The following is a 17,418-nucleotide window of genomic DNA, read 5'->3' as shown; positions in this document are numbered from 1 at the left end:
CGGTCTAAGAACGAATTAAACTCGCAAGTCAAGGCCCCACTGTGTGTGTGTATGTGTGTGTGTGTGTGTGTGTATCCTATATATTAAAAGGGTAATATGCAAATTGACCCTAACAGCAGAACGACTGGGAATGACTGGTCACTATGACACACACTGACCATCAGGGGGCAGACACTCAATGCAGGAGCTGCCCCCAGGTGGTCACTGCGCTCCCACAGGGGGAGCTCTGCTCAGCCACAAGCCAGGATGATGGCTGCCAGTACAGCAGTGGTGGGAGCCTCTCCTGCCTCCTCAGCAACGCTAAGGATGTCCGACTGCAGCTTAGGCCTGCTCCCCGCTGGCAAGTGAACATCTCCCGAGGGCTCCCGGGCTGCCAGAGGGATGTCTGACTGCCAGCACAGGCCCAATCCCCCGGGGAGCGGGCCTAAGTCAGCAGGTGGTCATCCCCCGAGGGGTCCCAGATTGTAAGAGGGCACAGGCCGGGCTGAGGGACCACCCCCCCGCCCCCGAGTGCACAAATTTTTGTGCACCAGGCCTCTAGTATATATATATACTATATACTAGAAACCAAGAGCTCATTCTTTGAAAAGATAAACAAGGTTGATGAACCTTTAGCCAGACTCATCAAGAAACAAAGAGAGAGGACCTAAATAAATAAAATAAAAAATGAAAGAGGCAAAGTTACAACTAACACTACAGAAATACAAAGGATTGTAAGAAGATACTATTAACATCTATTTGCCAACAAACTGGACAACTTGGGGAAAAAAAGGACAAAGTCCTGGAAAGATACAGTCTTCCAAAAATCAATCAGGAGAAATAAATAAAAAAAAAAAACCTGGATAGACCAATAAAAATAATTAAATTGAAACAATAATAATAAAAAAACCCCCAGCAAACAAAAGCCCTGGTCCAGACAGCTTCACAGTGCAGTTTTACCAAACATTCAAAGAAGAATTAACACCTACTCTCCTCAAACTATTCCATAACATTCAAGAGAAAGGAAGACTTCCAAGCACTTTTTACCAAGCCAACATTATCCTCATTCCAAAACTAGATAAAGACACTACAAAGAATGAGAATTATAGGCCAATATCTCTGATGAACATAGATGCTAAAATCCTCAACAAAATATTACAAATTGAATCCAGCAATACATTAAAAAGATCATACCCAATGACCAAGTGGGATTTATTCCAGGGAAGCTAGGCTGGTACAATATCCATAAATCAATAAATGTGATACATCATATGAACAAAATGAATGATAAAAATCACATGATCATATTAATACTAGGTGTACCAGTTAATAATGCGGATTTTTTTCAATTGATGGAGTTACACATATGTTGATATATATGCGATGTGATACTTATGTTATTTTGTTGTATTGACAGCAAGCTTTAAAACTTCATATGTCAAATTTGTTGAAGGTGTTAACATCAGATATTTTTATGCTTAAAATGTCAAATTTCGTGCCAAAAATAAGAGCATTTGTGGGAAGTTTTAATTCATAATTTTGAAGAAAAGTGCTGCTGAAAGTTATCATATACTTCAGAAAGCGTATGGTTTACATGCTCCATCTCAAGGTACTTGTGAACGCTGGTTTAAATGCTTTATAAGTGATGATTTCTATGTGAAAGACAAAGAACTTCCAAGTCAACTGAAAAAGTTTGAAGACCAACAATTACAAGCATTTCTGGATGAAGATGCATGTCAAACTCAAAAACAACTTGCAGAAAGATTAAACGTTGCTCAGCAAACAATTTCTGATCATTTACAAGCAATGGGAAAGACTTTAAAGGAAGGAAAATGGGTGCCACGTCAAGTGAACAAAAGACAAATGGAAAACCGAAAAGTCATCAGTAAAATGTTGCTTCAACGGGCATAAAAGAAAGTCTTTTTTGCATCGAATTGTGACTGGCAATGAAAAGTGGATTTATTTTGAGAATCCCAAACGCACAAAATCATGGGTTGATCCAAGTCAACCATCAACATCGACTGCAAGCCCAAATCAGCTTCCGAAAGAAGACAATACTCTGCGTTTGGTGGGATCAGGAAGGTGTGGTGTATTATGAGCTTCTAAAACCAGGTGAAAGCGTTAATACTGATCACTACCGACAACAAATAATCAATTTGAACCACGCTTTGGTCGTGAAACGACCAGAATGGGCCAGAAGACACGGCAAAGTAATTTTGCTTCATGATAACGCACCATCACACACTTCAAAACCAGTTAAAGACACATTAAAAGATCTTGCCTGGGAAGTATTAACCCACCCGCCGTATTCACCAGACCTTGCTCCTTCAGATTACCACTTGTTCTGATCGATGGCACATGCACTTTCTGAGCAGCACTTCAAAATGTACAAAGTGGAAAATTGGGTCTCTGAATGGTTTGCCTCAAAACAAGAAAAGTTCTATTTGGGACAGTGTCCACAAATTACCTGAAAGATGGGGCAAATGTGTAGCTAGCGATGGACATTACTTTGAATAAAGCACTTTTGATGTTTCTCTTGAAATTATCATGTTTTCTTTGATTACAAAATCCGCCATTATTAACCGGTACACCTAGTAGACACAGAAAAAGCATTAGAAAAATCACAGCTCACATTTTTGATAAAAACTCTCGGCAAAGTGGGAATAGAGGAAATATATCTCCACAGAATAAAGGCTATTATATAACAAACCTACAGCAAACATCATACTCAATGGGCAAAAACTAAAACCATTTCCCCTAAGAACAGGAAGACAGGAATGTCCACTTTCAATGCTCTTATTCAACATAGAACTGGAAGTCCTAGCCATAGCAATCAGACAAGAAGAAAGAATAAAGGGCATCCAAATTGGAAAGGAGGAAGTAAAACTCTCATTATTTACAGATTACATGATATTGTGCATAGAAAGATTCCACCAAAAAAAACTGCTGCATTAAAAATGAATTTGGCAAAGTGGCAGGATATAAAATTAACATTCAGAAATCTATGGCATTTTTATACACCAATAATGAACTCTCAGAAATAGTAACTAAGAAAATAATCAAATTTACATTGCTACAACAATAAAAAAAAAAAAGTACCTAGGAGTAAAATCATCCATAGAGGTTAAAGACCTGTATTCAAAAAACTATGAGATATGGAAAAAAGAAACAGAGGAAGATTCAAACAAGTAGCAGCATAAATCATATTCATTGATTGGAATAATTAACGTCATTAAAATGTTCATACTACCCAAAGAAATCTATAGATTCAATGCAATCTCTATTAAAATACTATCTGCATATTTCTCAGATCTAGAACAAATATTTGAAAAATTTATTTAGAACCAAAAAAGACCCAGAATAGCCTCAGCAATCTTGAAGAAAGAAAAACAAAGTTGGATGGATTACAATATCAGATATCAAAGTATACTACAAAGTCATTGTAATCAAAACAGCCTGGTACTGGTAAAAGAACAGGCATATAGAACAATGAACAGAACCAAGACCCCAGAATTTGACCCACACCATTATGGTCAATTAATATTTGACAAAGGATGCAAGAGCATACAGTGGAGTAAAGACAGTCTATTCAATAAGTGGTGTTGGAAAAATTGCACAGGTATATGTAAGAAAATGCAACTAGACCACCAACTTACACACCATACACAAGCATGTACTCCAAATGGATGAAAGACTTGAAACCATAAAAATCCTAGAAGAAAAAACATAGGTAGTAAAATCTCAGACATCTTAGGTAGCAGAATTTTCACCAATACATCTTCTAAGGCAAGAGAAACAAAGAAAACAATAATGTGACTACATCAAACTAAAAAGCTTCTGCACAGCAAAAGAAACCATTCTCAAAATGAAAAGAAAACCCACTGTATGGCAACGATACATCTGATAAGGGGTTAATTGTAAGAACTCATACAATTTAACAAAAGAAAGACAAACAATCCAATTAAAAAATGGCAATGGAACTGAATAAACACTTCTCCAAAGAGGACATACAGATGACCAAAAGATATATGAAAAAAATGCTCAACATCACTAATCATCAGAGAGATGCAAATTAAAACTACAATGAGGTATCACCTCACACCAGCCACAATGGTTATCAACAATAAATCAACAAACAGCAAGTGATGGATAGGATGTGGGGAAAAGGGAACCCTAGTACACTGCTGGTGGGAATGTAAACTGATGCAGCCATTTTGGAAAACATTATGGAGTTTCCTTAAAAAATTAAAAATGGAACTGCTGTTTAACTCAGCAATCCCACTTCAGGGAATACATCCTAAGAACCCGGAAACACCAATCAGAAAGAATATATGCACCCCTATCTTCATAGCAGAGTTGTTTACAATAGCCAAGTTCTGGAAACAGCCTAAGTGTCCATCAGTAGATGAGTGGATATAAAAGCTGTGGTACATTTACATAATGGAATACAGTAAAAAAAAGAAGGATCTCTTACCCTTTGAGACAGCATGTATGAACATGGAGATTGTTATGCTAAGCAAAATAAGTCAGTCAAAGATAAATGTCACATGACCTCACTTATATGTGGACTCTAATGAGAAAAATAAACTGACAAAATAGAAACAAGGATGCATGGAACAGACTGTCAGATTTCATAGGGAGTGGAGGATGGAAGGCAGGAAGAGATTAACCAAAGTACTTCTATACTTACATGAATAGCTCATGGACATAGATAATAGTGCGGTGAAGGTCTAAGGTTGGGGAGGGGACCAAATGGAGGGGAGAAAATGGGGGCACATCTGTAATACTGTCAACAATAAAAATAAATTTTAAAAAACCACAAAATAATTTGACTTTACATCCTCATTATGATACACCTTAAGTAGAGAAAGAACTGTTTTTTATAAATGTTCAAAGTAGTGTTGGTATTGAGTCTCTTTGTGTGTATTATGTAATTTAAAGGGAATATAAATAACTATATTGGTGTCTTCAAGCACAGAAAAATAAAATGCAGTTGTAAGATCCATAAAGTAAAGTAAAATCCTATAGCCCTGAATTTAAATTGGAAATAACAGTATGCACTCATGATTTATTTTATCTTTAAAAACATAGATGGCTCAGTGGATTACAGTGTCATCCAGCATACCAAAAGTCTGTGGGTTCGATTTCCAGTCAGGGCACATATCTAGGGGTGTTGATGCCTGGTCTGGGTACATACAGGAGGCAACCAATTGATATTTCTCTCTTACATCAATGTTCGTTCTCTCTCTCTCTCTCTCTCTCTCTCTCTTTCTATATATCTCTCTCTCCAAAATCAATAAAAGATATATTCTTAGGTGAGGATTAAAAACAAAACAAATAAGAAACATATATATTTCCTAGCTCTGTCCACTGGAAATCCCTCAAAATAATGACAAATCCAGGAACAACAATCATTAAATTCCACATATAAGTGAGATCATGTGATATTTGTCTTATGGTATTTCTCTAAATACTATAACCAATTAAAAGGAACCAGACCTTGAAGAAATGACTGGTTCCAGGTTAGGGGAAAGAAAAGAACAAGACGAACCTGGAACATCTTGTTATATGCCAAAAACAAAGGGCAATCAAAAGCTCCTAGATTCCCATTAAAACAATCAGGATTAAACTTGAAGAAGTCTGAAATGGGTCACTGTGAAATCAATAAAGATAATAACTACAATGGACTGAAGCATATGAAATAGGTTTTAACTCATAAGTTCACAATGATACTTTAAGTATATATCAAACCATCTTTGGAAGATGCTAACAAACCAAGTCATTCTGAAAAACAGCAAAGGAAAAGAATCAAGTGGTTATCCTATCTTTCCTAAATGGATTGTACACCAAGGTAATCAAATATTTGAAAAGATAATAGTCTTCTTTTTAAATTATTATTTATTGATTTGAGAGAGAGAGAAACATTGATTTGTTGTTCCACTTATTTATGTATTTATTGGTTGATTCTTGTATGTGCCCTGACTGGGGATCAAACCCACAAGCCTAGCATATCAGGACAATGCTCTAACCAACTGAGTTACCTGGCCAGGGTGATGTAAGTCCTCTTAGGGAAGGATTTTAACTAATAAATGAGGAAAGAATTATAAAATTAAATTACTTGCACCACAAAGATAGAAGCAAATTTGTGTCTCTTGTGGAAATGATACCAAACATAAAGTATTCTTCCCTTACCTATTCTCCCAGGCCCCCAAAAACTCTTGAATTGGAACAAACCTAGAGTTCTAATTAGCAGTTTACAGGAAAAATAAGTAAGAAAGAAATACTCAATAGGATACCCAAAGATTAAATAAGAAAAGTCCAGACTATAGTAAAATTCACAGGGCAAATTAAAAAAACAACAACAACAAAAAAAACTTAAGACATAAGAACCAATGCAGTGTATGGACATTATTTGGGATATTAACAATATTTTTTAAAATAAGATTTCACAAACAGCTAGGAAAATATGAAGACTGAAATATGTTTTGATATTAAATTAACTTTTACTTTTTTAAAAAAGTATAATAATGATAATGTAGTTATATTTTTATATAACCTTATCATCTAGTGATAAATAAATATTCTGAGATATTTATAGTTGAAATGGTATCTGGAATTTGCTTCAAAATAATCATGGTGTGGGAACATTCTCTAAGTCACTAATCATCCGAGAGATGCAAATCAAAATGCAATGAGATACCATCTCACACCTGTCAGAATGGCTATCATCAACAAATGAACAAATGACAAGTTCTGGCGAGGATGTGGAGAAAAAGGAACCCTCGTGCACTGCTGGTGGGAATGTAGACTGATGCAGCCACTGTGGAGAACAATATGCAGTTTCCTCAAAAAACTAAAAATGGAGCTCCCATTTGACCCAGTGATCCCACTTCTAGGAATATATCCCAAGAAACTAGAAACACCAGTCAGAAAGGATATATGCACCCCTATGTTCATAGCAGCACAATTTACAATAGCTAAGATTTGGAAACAGCCTAAGTGCCCATCAGCAGATTAGAAAGCTGTGGTACATCTACACAATGGAATACTATGCTGCTATAAAAAGGAAGGAACTCCTACCATTTGCAACAGCATAGATGGATCTGGAGAGCATTATGCTAAGCGAAGTAAGTCAATTGGAGAAAGATAAACATCGCATGATCTCACTCATTTGTGGAATATAATGAACAACATAAACTGATGAACAAAAACAGATCCAGAGACAGTGAAGCATCGATCAGACCGTCAAACCTCAGAGGGAAGGCAGGGGAGGGTGGGGGGAAGGGGGAGAGATCAACCAAAGGAATTGTATGCATGCATATAAGCATAACCAATGGACATAGACACCAGGGGGATGAGGGCATGAGCAGGGGGTGGGGGGGGGGGGGGTGGTCAATGGGGGACTAAGGACACCTATGTAATACCTTAGTCAATAAAGAAAATAAATTTTAAAAAATGTATACCTAAAAAAAATAATAATCATGATACGGGAAAGAAAGGGAGGTGAACAGTCTAAATGAAATTGGCCATGAATTGATAATTTTTAAAATGAATGATGAAATTATAGTCATCTCTCTATTTTTAAACATGTTTGAAAGCTACTGTAACAAAAAGCAGAATAAATTAATGAGTGGGTAAGTAGGTAGGTAGGAAATCAGGCTGGCAAATGTATGGGGCAGATCTGTATGTTCAGGTCTTTAGTCCTTTAGACATAATTCTGAAACCTAAAAAAAACACCTGTAAAAATAATGTCTACAATTCATTTAATAGACAATCTAAACAGAACTGGCATAAGATACTCACACATTCACTGCAAATATACAGGGATTGGCAAAAGTAGGTTTACAATTGTGAATATGCAAAACACAGTTTATTCTAGTGTTATTTATTCATATTTTTCCATATGAAGAACTAAACCTACTTTTATCCACCCCTGAATATAATGTGATTATGGGATGTTCCCTCAAATGTTATTTGGAATGTTACGTAACTTTTAAAAATCTAAAAAATTTTGAATTCCACAATATATCTTTCCTCAAGAGTTGGGATAAAAAAATTTGCAAACTTGAATTAACATAGAAAAAATCAAATATTAAGTAAATAAAGCAGTTATAAAATACTATGTATCATATATGAGCACATCACTAATTAATGTGAATATTCAAATATAGGTACAATTAAAAGGTTTCTTAACCATTTGTATGCCATAACCATCTATAGACACAAGCAGCGGACCTTTTTAAATTAAATTCAAAATATGGTGGCAGTTAACTGGTTAAAACAGTAGCTATTGTTAGAGAATAGCAACATAGGAAATTTCATTTAAATACTTTATATTTCTGAATTGTTCCATAACTTACCAGCATGTATGTATTACTTTTAAATTTAAAAATGAATTATTTTAGCCCTGGATGGTATTGTTCAGTGGTTAGAGCATCAGCCTGTGCACTGAAAGGTCACAGGTTTGATTCCTGATCAAGAGTAAGGATCGATCCCTGGCTCCAGTTGGGGCATGTGTGGGAGGCAACCAAGTAATGTGTCTCCATCAGATTGATGTTTCTCTCTCTATTTTCCTCCCGTCCATTCTAGAAATCAGTAGAGCCCTGGGGGGTTTGGCCCAGTGGATAGAGCATCAGCCTGCAGACCGAAGGGTCCCAGGTTCAATTCTGGCCAAGGGCACATGCCCAGGTTGCGGGCTCAATCCCCAGTAGGGTGCGTGTAGGAGGCAGCTGATCAATGATTCTCTCTCATCATTGATGTTTCTATCTCTCTCTCCCTTTCCCTTTCTCTCTGAAATAAAAATATATTAAAATTGGTTAAAAAAATATAAATCAGTAGAAAAAAATATCCTCGGGTAAGAATTAACAACAACAAAAAATAGTGTAATTTTATAACAAAAAACAAGACTCTAAAATACATATTAAAATATACAGAATTTTTCTAAATGGCGCAGCAATATTGAGGTAAAAGCAAATATTAGTTCTCCCCTCCATGGCTGACACAATAGCATCTTTTTTAAAAAATTATTTTTATTGATTTCAGAGAGGAAGGGAGAGGAAGAGAGAGATAGAAACATCAATAATGAGAAACATTGACAGGCTGCCTCCTACACGCCTCCTACTAGGGATTGAGCCCACAATCCAGGCATGTGTCCTGACTAGGAATTAAACCATGACCTCCTGGTCTATAGGTCAATGCTCAACCACTGAGCCACAACAGTCAGGCAATAGCATCTTGACTAACTATTTTTAAAACAATATCCAAAATTACATTCCCTAACTTAATAATTACATTCAGAGCATATAATAAGTGAACTGTATTTTAAATATCAAAACTAAATAGGGAAAATGGCAAAAGTAGTAAACAGAAAGCCCTCTTATGCATTTTCAAATTCAAATATTCATGGATTTATTCCCCCTAAATAATTATAATTGAATTTCATTGTGCCAGTTTCCTCTTTTGGCAAATTTAGATAAGAGATACAATAACCTCTAGAATGTTTTTGTGATAATTAAATGGACAACAAATATAAAAGTTTTGCCTGGCACCTGCTAAATACTCAATAAATATTATTGCTTTTATTATTAATATTATTATTGTTCCTCTTGGTCAGAAGCCTGCTCCTGCCCACTGCGTTTGAGGATCTGTGTCAGGGAAGAAGCTCTGAAGTGTTGGCTATGTTAGATGAGAAAGCTGTGCCTTAAGTGATTTGGAGAACTTCCACATAGAAGTTTTTATTCCAAATTAAACTTTTCAAACTTTCAAACAAACTTTTTATCTCTGTAAAAGTTAGTTACTTAATACACTGTGTTTTGGATTCTGTGTTTATAAAATAACAAACTATAATAAAATACAAATGTCTTAATGAAAAGTGTCATGTAAATGTTCATCACATTGTTTCTAAATAACAATAGTTTCATTAAACCATAAAAACAGTTTGATCTTTTTAGCAAATTGGTGCCTTAATCTCTCTACCATGAAGATATTTTCAATATGTAACCATACAGAGGAAATAGTACAACTAGTAAGTATTAAAATCATAATGACTTAAGAGATAATTTAGCACAATAGAGCATTCTAAAATATAACCTTGATTACAGTTAATATTATCTAATATCTACATGATTATTTTTTATATTCATTACTTACCCTCTTTCATATGTGAATTCATCTTTTAGGGAATTAGCTGATGATTCACCAATAAAGACAGATGGTATATCAATTTTCTTTAGCACACCAACTGTATAAAACAATAATAAAATTATTCTTAAAAGCCTATACTTAATGTACAATCAACTTAATTTTCTTCCAGCATATGCAACTGGAAACAATCAACTCAAATTATATATTGGTTGATTCTCCCAATAATAGATTTATACCATCATCAAAGTGGCTGAGAAATACTACAGACTTAAGTAACAAAAGCTAACATTTTGCTTATATACATTATATACTATCTCAATAGTCCTGAGAATGGAATATAATTATTTTTAATATTTCCATTTGACTTATCCTTTACAGACATAATTAACTATTAGAAAAGGATGAAGAGAGAATTTAAGTTTTCTTTCCACACTTAATTCCTGAATGAAAGCGAAAAAACTTTTTTTACATACCCATTCCCAGGAGAGGTGCAAGCCTAGGAATGTAAGAAAAGACCACTTCACACCAGTCTGAAAAACGACAGCACACATACACTTTCCAAAGTGAAAGAGTGGCAGGAATTGAGAAAGGCATAGGACAGGAAAGTTAGGTAAATTTCTACTTCCTCCAAATCCTAGATTTCGTGGTAAATCTTTGTGTTTTGGTTGGTGTCCTGAGAAATTTGACCCTTATACCTATATTACAAAACCAAAATCAAATGCCAAAAGAAAAAAAAAATTACCCATTACTCAGGAAGAGAAATAAAACAATCCTCTTAATGTTACTGTAGAAAAAGCAGCCTTATTTTTAGCTGTGAGTTAATTTAACAGACTTGGCTTTAGACAAAGCCCACTTGTTTTCTTTTGTAATATTTTTCCCAGTAACTCTGTTCTATATTTCTTTAAAAAATGCATATTCATTATTTATTTTTAAAGGCGGAGAACACAAGAAGAAAACAGAACATAGCCATAATCCTTTCCACCCAAAGACCAAGCAAGGTTTTATTTGATAAATCTTTGGGGTTTTTTTTTGTTTGTTTTGTTTTGTTTATTGATTTTAGAGGGAGGGAGAGGGAGAGAATCATCAATGTGAAAAACATCGATTGGCTGCCTCTTGCATGTGCCCACTGGGGATCGTACCCACCACTTGGTATGTGTCCTGACCAGGAATCAAACCCTTGACCCTTTGATGCATAGGATGACACTCCAACCAACTGAGCTGCCCTACCAGGGCACTGTTCTTGTGACAAATACATGTAATTATGTAGCCACCACCACAATCAAAATATAGAATGTTCTATTACCCCTACAAATAATTCCTTTGTGCCCCTTTATAGTCAACCCATGCCCCCAACCTCAGCAACCACTAATGTGTTTTTCTTTAATCCTTATAAAGACATATTTTAATGTTTTAAACTCTTGGTATTCCTTGGTAGGATACATTTTTTCACTTCCAGATTGGTTGCTTTAAGAAAATATAATCATTGATTCCCACTCATTTTCTCACCTTCTCCTCCCCTCCCCTCCCCTCCCCTCCCTCTCTCTCTCTCTCTCTCTCTCACACACACACACACACACACACCCTACAAGCCCCAGGAAGGTAGGAACCAAAATGGTGAGTAAAGGAATTTTTAATCACTATTTTTACATCAGTGGGAATAAAATTTTATTGTTACACCAGCAGGATCATATAATAATGGGGCATAGTGTGAGCTTTTCTTCCACTCAATGATACACTTCAGAGATCCTGTCATGTCAATAAAAATCCACCCCATTGTTTTAATAGCTGGAGAGGTACTGATATAATCACATACATTTTATGAAGATATTTTCTAGCTTGCTAAGAGATCTTCCTCTATCACATAGTTTACAGTTTAATTTATTTGACACTTAAAACTTGGAATTATATATCCTTTGTAAAAGGAATGTTTTAGTCTTTCATGAAGATATTCTGATACACTCAAAGAGAAACTTTTGGGTTATAACTACTGGCTTATAATTGTTGCAAGTAACATAACTTCTGTGACTTATACCTAAAGAGATGTTAAAAGCTTCTCATTTTAGTCAAAAGATTAAGAAAGGGGACAATGATGTATGCAAATATGAATAGCCATATTGGAGACTCTGAAACACTATCTACTAAAAACATGTTCTAGTTCACAAAATATTTTTAGAAACACTAAATTTTAATTCTGATCCACAAAACAACTTCATGAAATAATCAAATAGTATTATCATGATATCATAGACCAGTGATGGCGAACCTATGACACACGTGTCAGAGGTGACACACAAACTCATTTTTTTGGTTGATTTTTCTTTGTTAAATGGCATTTAAATATATAAAATAAATATCAAAAATATAAATCTTTGTTTTACTATGGTAGCAAGTATCAAAAAATTTCTATATGTGACACAGCACCAGAGTTAAGTTAGGGTTTTTCAAAATGCTGACATGCCGATCTCAAAAGGTTCGCCATCACTGTCATAGACAAATCATACTTTAAATGGCCAGCCCAACCTCTCCAGATTCACATATCCAATTGCCTGTTTGATATTTCCACTTGATTGCATAACAGATGTTTCAAATTTAATGTTTTCAATTGGGACTCTCAATGTTTCTGTTCTACTCCTAGTCTTTCTCATCTCTGTAAATAGCAAAACTACTCACCTAGTTTCTCAGGGTAAATATCTTGGAGTCATCCTGGACTCTTCCCTTTTCTTATTCCTCATAACAAATCCTATCAACTTCAAAACAAGTCCATAATTCTATCAATTCTCAACACAATCACTGCCAACACTCCAGATCACCATCACCTCTTCCTTGCTGCTGCAGCAACATTCTAACTCGCATCTGCTGGCACTCTTGCCCATTTTCTCCCTGCAGTCTATTCTCAAAAGGAATCGCCATCAAAGTGGCCATTTAAAAATATGTCAGATCACCTCACACCTCTATATAAAATACATATAGAACAAATTCCAAAGTCCTACAGGATCTGGCCCCTGGCTCCCTCTCTAACCTCATCCCCTACCACTTTCTCTGACCCTTGCTCAATTAATTCCAGCCACTGTCACACCTTGCAACGCCAAATATGCTCTATCTTCCAGCTTTCTGTTTGTTGTTCCCTTTCCTTGGAAAACTCCTCCTCAGCCTCTCACTTTAGACTTATACTTAAATGTCAAAGCCTCATACGCAGAAGTCTTCTTTGACCACCCTATTTAAAAGATCCCTCCCCTCATCCCTGTCACTTTATATCCCTTTAGCCAAAAAGGTTTTTCTTCATAGTACCTGTTACTATGTGACATATAGCATATCTCTTTGTGTTCATTTCCTCTCTCCCATTCTAGAATCCTATCTAATAAAGAGTGGATATGCTAATTGACCCTCGTGCCATCGCAAAGATGGTGGCTCCCACAGCCAATAAGGAGAGAATATGCTAATTTACTGCCCCGCCCTCAAAGATGGTGGCACCCACAGCCAATAAGGAGGGAATATGCTAATTGACTGCCCTGCCCTCAAAGATGGTGACGCCCACAGCCACAAGATGGTGGCACCCAGTCCCCTCAGCCCCCCAGCAGCCCAGGGCTGGCCCAAGGCCAGGAGGCTTGCGCTGCCGGCAGTGGTAGCAGCAGAGGTGTGATGGGGCATTGCCTTCCCCTGATCGCCGGGTCGCCTCCCACCCTTGAGGGCTCCAGGACTGTGAGAGAGAGCAAGTCGGACTGAGGGACCCCCCTCCAGTGCATGAATTTTCATGTACTGGGACTCTAGTCTATACAATAAAGAGCCAGGGTCCTAACGACCGATTACGACCAAAGGCTTGACCACACTGGAAGTCAGTGCTAGGTTGCCATAGCAGGTGCCCCGACCCAGCACTGACTGCCTAGGGGGCTGTGGATCAGGCCCTGAGCGAGGCCTGTAGACAAAGAGGCAGGGTCTGATCCGTAGCCTCTGTGGCAGCTGTTGATCAGAACTTGCCTCTCTTTCTCTCCCAGCCTGGCCAACAGCCCTGCCTCCATTTCTCTCCACCGGGGCTGCTGATCAGCCCTGCCTTTCTGATCAGGCCCCGTTAATAGGCCCAGAGATGCCGACTGGCATAGAAACTGACCAATCAGAACCAATCTGGGTCAACTGTGAGGAGCCAATGGCTTCCTAGGAGGCGGAGCTTTTGACGCTGACTGACATAGAAACTGACCAATCGGAACCAAATTGGCCGGCAGAGGAGGGCAGTTGGGGGCGAGATCAGGCCGACAGGGGAGAGCAGTTAGAGGTGATCAGGCAGGCAGAGGCAGTTGGGGCAATCAGGCCGGCAGGGAAGGACAGTTGGGGGTGAGATCAGACTGGCTGCGGAGGGCAGTTAGGGGCTATCAGGCCAGCAGGGGAGAGCAGTTAGGGGCAAGGTCAGACCGGCAGGGGAGGGCAGTTAGGGGCAATCAGGCAGGCAGGCAGAGGCAGTTAGGTGAGTTCAGGCAGGCAGGCAGAGAGATTAGGGGCAATCAGGCAGGCAGGCAGGTGAGTGGTTAGGAGCCAGCGGTTCCAGATTGTGAGAGGGGTGTCCGATTGGAGTGGGTGCAGGCTGGGCTGAGGGAACCTCCCCCCCTCCATGCACAAATTTTGTGCACTGGGCCTCTAGTGTAATAATAATAGTAACAGTAGCAATAATAATAATAGCTAAATAACCATTAAATGATTACTAAGAACCAGGCAGTCTTCTAAATAGTTTATATGTCATAATTCATTCAATCCTCACAAAAACCCAATGAGTTAAGTATTATTATCCTATTTACAGATCAGAGAAGTGAGGCAGAGATGTTAGGTAACATAGTCAAAGTCACACAGCTAGTAAGTGGTAGAGCTGGGATTCAAATCCTGGCAGGCAGTCCCCAGAAACCACACCCTTAACTACTGCATTCTGCTACTTCAAAGAAAGGTATAGAAACTGACCAATCAGAACCAAATCTGGATGAAGTATGAGGAGCCAAAAGCTCCACCTCCTAGGCAGCCAGTGGCTCCTCACACTTCATCCAGATTTGGTTCTGATTGGTCAGTTTCTATGCCAGAGGTATGTTTCTATTCACAGAGCCTTAAACTGTGTCAATCCCTGCTGTAGTCATGGTACCTAAAATAGTGCTTGATAGACTGCCAAAAGAAAACATTTGCTGAAGGAAGAAAGCAATGAAAACAGAAGAAACAAACCGAGACATATTGATAACTTGTCTTGGTTACACAGTTAGGCATTCGCACAACTTGGACTCAAACTTGAGGCTCTTGACTCTTAATCTAGGTTCTTCCCACTCTGCCATGGCATGGGTTTTCTCATATCCCTTTCTCATATGAGCTTCCCAATCTTGTCAGGTCAAATAAAAATCAAAACTATTCATACTTTTATAGATGAAAATAAAGGACTTAATATTTTATTAATAATAAAATAAAGGACTTAATTAATTAACTTTCCCACGGGTGCAGGTAAATAAAAATCCCTTCATCAAGTCCTCTAATTCCCAAGCAGTGGTTGTCAAATTTTTGTAAAATGCTGGAGCCTCAACGGTACTTCATGCATTCTACCACGATTATGAGAATTTAATTAGCTAGAAGTTTAAAATAATATTTTAAAATATATGCCCGGCCAATATGGCTCAGTAGTTGAGCAGCAACCCATGAAAGAAGAGGTCACTGGATGGTTCCTGGTCATGGCACATCCCTAGGTTGCAGGCTCCATTCCCAGTAGGGTGTGTGGAGAAGGCAGCCAATTAATGTTTCACCCTAATTGCTGTTTCTCTCTCTCTCCCTTTCTCTCTCTAAAAGCAATAAAAACGTATTTTTAAAAAATAATAATAATTTAAAATATAAAGAAATTAACTAAGGAACTTATTCATAGAATGTTTCTTTTTTATATATTGTAAGTTTGCCTCAGATTATATTAGGAGTAAGAAGGAAAAGAGTTCTACTCAACAAAAATAATGTCTTATGCTATAAAAATACTTTTTTGGTTAAGGAATTCAAAATATTTCCTATTAAAGATGTAGTTATTTAAAGTCCTAAATAGATTCCAATAAAGTATGTCAGTCTATAGCTGTGTGTGTGTGTGTGTGTCTCCCCCACATCATCAAACAATTCAATTGAACTCAAGTCTGATGTTATATAGCCGGAGACAGCGTCAAATTCCACAGGTTTAGTCTCACAAGACAAGACACCCATCTTTCAGAAGCCAATTGCAAATCCACATTATCATCTGTGCTTCTAACTGATTAGCTATAGACTGGAGGTTCCACCACCCCTTCCCCTTGGGTCCAGTTAATTTGCTATAGCAGATCACAAAACTCAGAGAAATATTTTACTTACTAAATTACCAGTTTATTATGAAAGACTATAACTCAGAAACAGACAGATAGAAGAGATATACATGGCAAGGTACATGGGAAGGGGCACAGAGCTGCCAGGCCCTATCCAGGCACACAACTCTACCAGCACCTCTACTCATTCACCAACCCAAAGCTTTCCAAACCTGTCCTCTTGGTTTGTTTGGGGTTTTTTTGTGTGTGTGTGTTTTTTTTAATGGAGGCTTTATTACATAGGCAAGCTTGATAAAATAATTAGCCATTGGCAATCCATTCAAACTCCAGCCCTTCTCCCCTCCTTGAAGGTCAGGAATGGAACTGAAAGTTCTAACACTCTTAACACATGGTTGGTTCTCCTGGCAACCAGTCCCCATCCTTAGATGGGGTCCAAAGTCATTTCATCAACATAACAAAAGACATATTTTATCACTCTCACTAAATTAATGAAAGTGCACAGCTTTCTGATTAAAGCCAGTTATTTTATTAAAATTGGCTCATTTTCCTTACAAGCTAATATTCAGTACAGAGTAAGGAACGATATTCCCATTTTAAATGAAAAACTAGCACTGGCTGGTTTGGCTCAGTTGGCTAAGTATAATCTCATGTACCAAAAGGTTGCCCGTTCTATTCCCGGTCAGGGCACATGCCCAGGTTGTTAGCTCTATTCCAGGTAGGAGGTGTGCAGGAGGCAGCCTATAGATGTGTCACTCTCACATTGATATTTATCTCTCCTTCTTCCTTCCCCTCTCTCTAAAAATCAATTAAAAATCTAAATAAATAAATAAATAGCTACAGACACATCAATGTATGTTAAGTGGCTAATAACCAAACTGTATTAAGAAAGCACAAGTATGTGGCTATGAAACTCCACAAGAATACCGTAGCCTCATAGCCTAAAATTTAATCTTGTGAATCTCTAAATAAATCAGAAAAATTCTTCTATGGAATCTTTAACTCAGCA

General features: G+C 37.4%; 1 protein-coding gene across 2 annotated transcripts in view; it reads right to left on the bottom strand.

Annotated features, from left to right (window-relative positions):
- The window catches only part of RNF13 (ring finger protein 13), a 171,237-nt gene that overhangs the window by 66,004 nt on the left and 87,815 nt on the right, over positions 1–17,418 (bottom strand). For both annotated transcript variants that reach the window (XM_070405956.1, XM_070405957.1), the window contains one exon: positions 10,129–10,219. In XM_070405956.1, the coding sequence (XP_070262057.1) occupies positions 10,129–10,219 (91 nt within the window). The remainder of the gene's footprint in view (positions 1–10,128; positions 10,220–17,418) is intronic.

The sequence above is a fragment of the Myotis yumanensis genome, unplaced genomic scaffold (genome assembly GCF_028538775.1).
Source record: "Myotis yumanensis isolate MYYU_CA2020_CCGP unplaced genomic scaffold, mMyoYum1.0.hap1 SCAF_2, whole genome shotgun sequence".
In the NCBI taxonomy this organism is placed as follows: Eukaryota; Metazoa; Chordata; class Mammalia; order Chiroptera; family Vespertilionidae; genus Myotis; species Myotis yumanensis.
The sequence above is the reverse complement of the archived record's forward strand: the minus strand, read 5'-3'. Positions and strand labels throughout refer to the sequence as shown.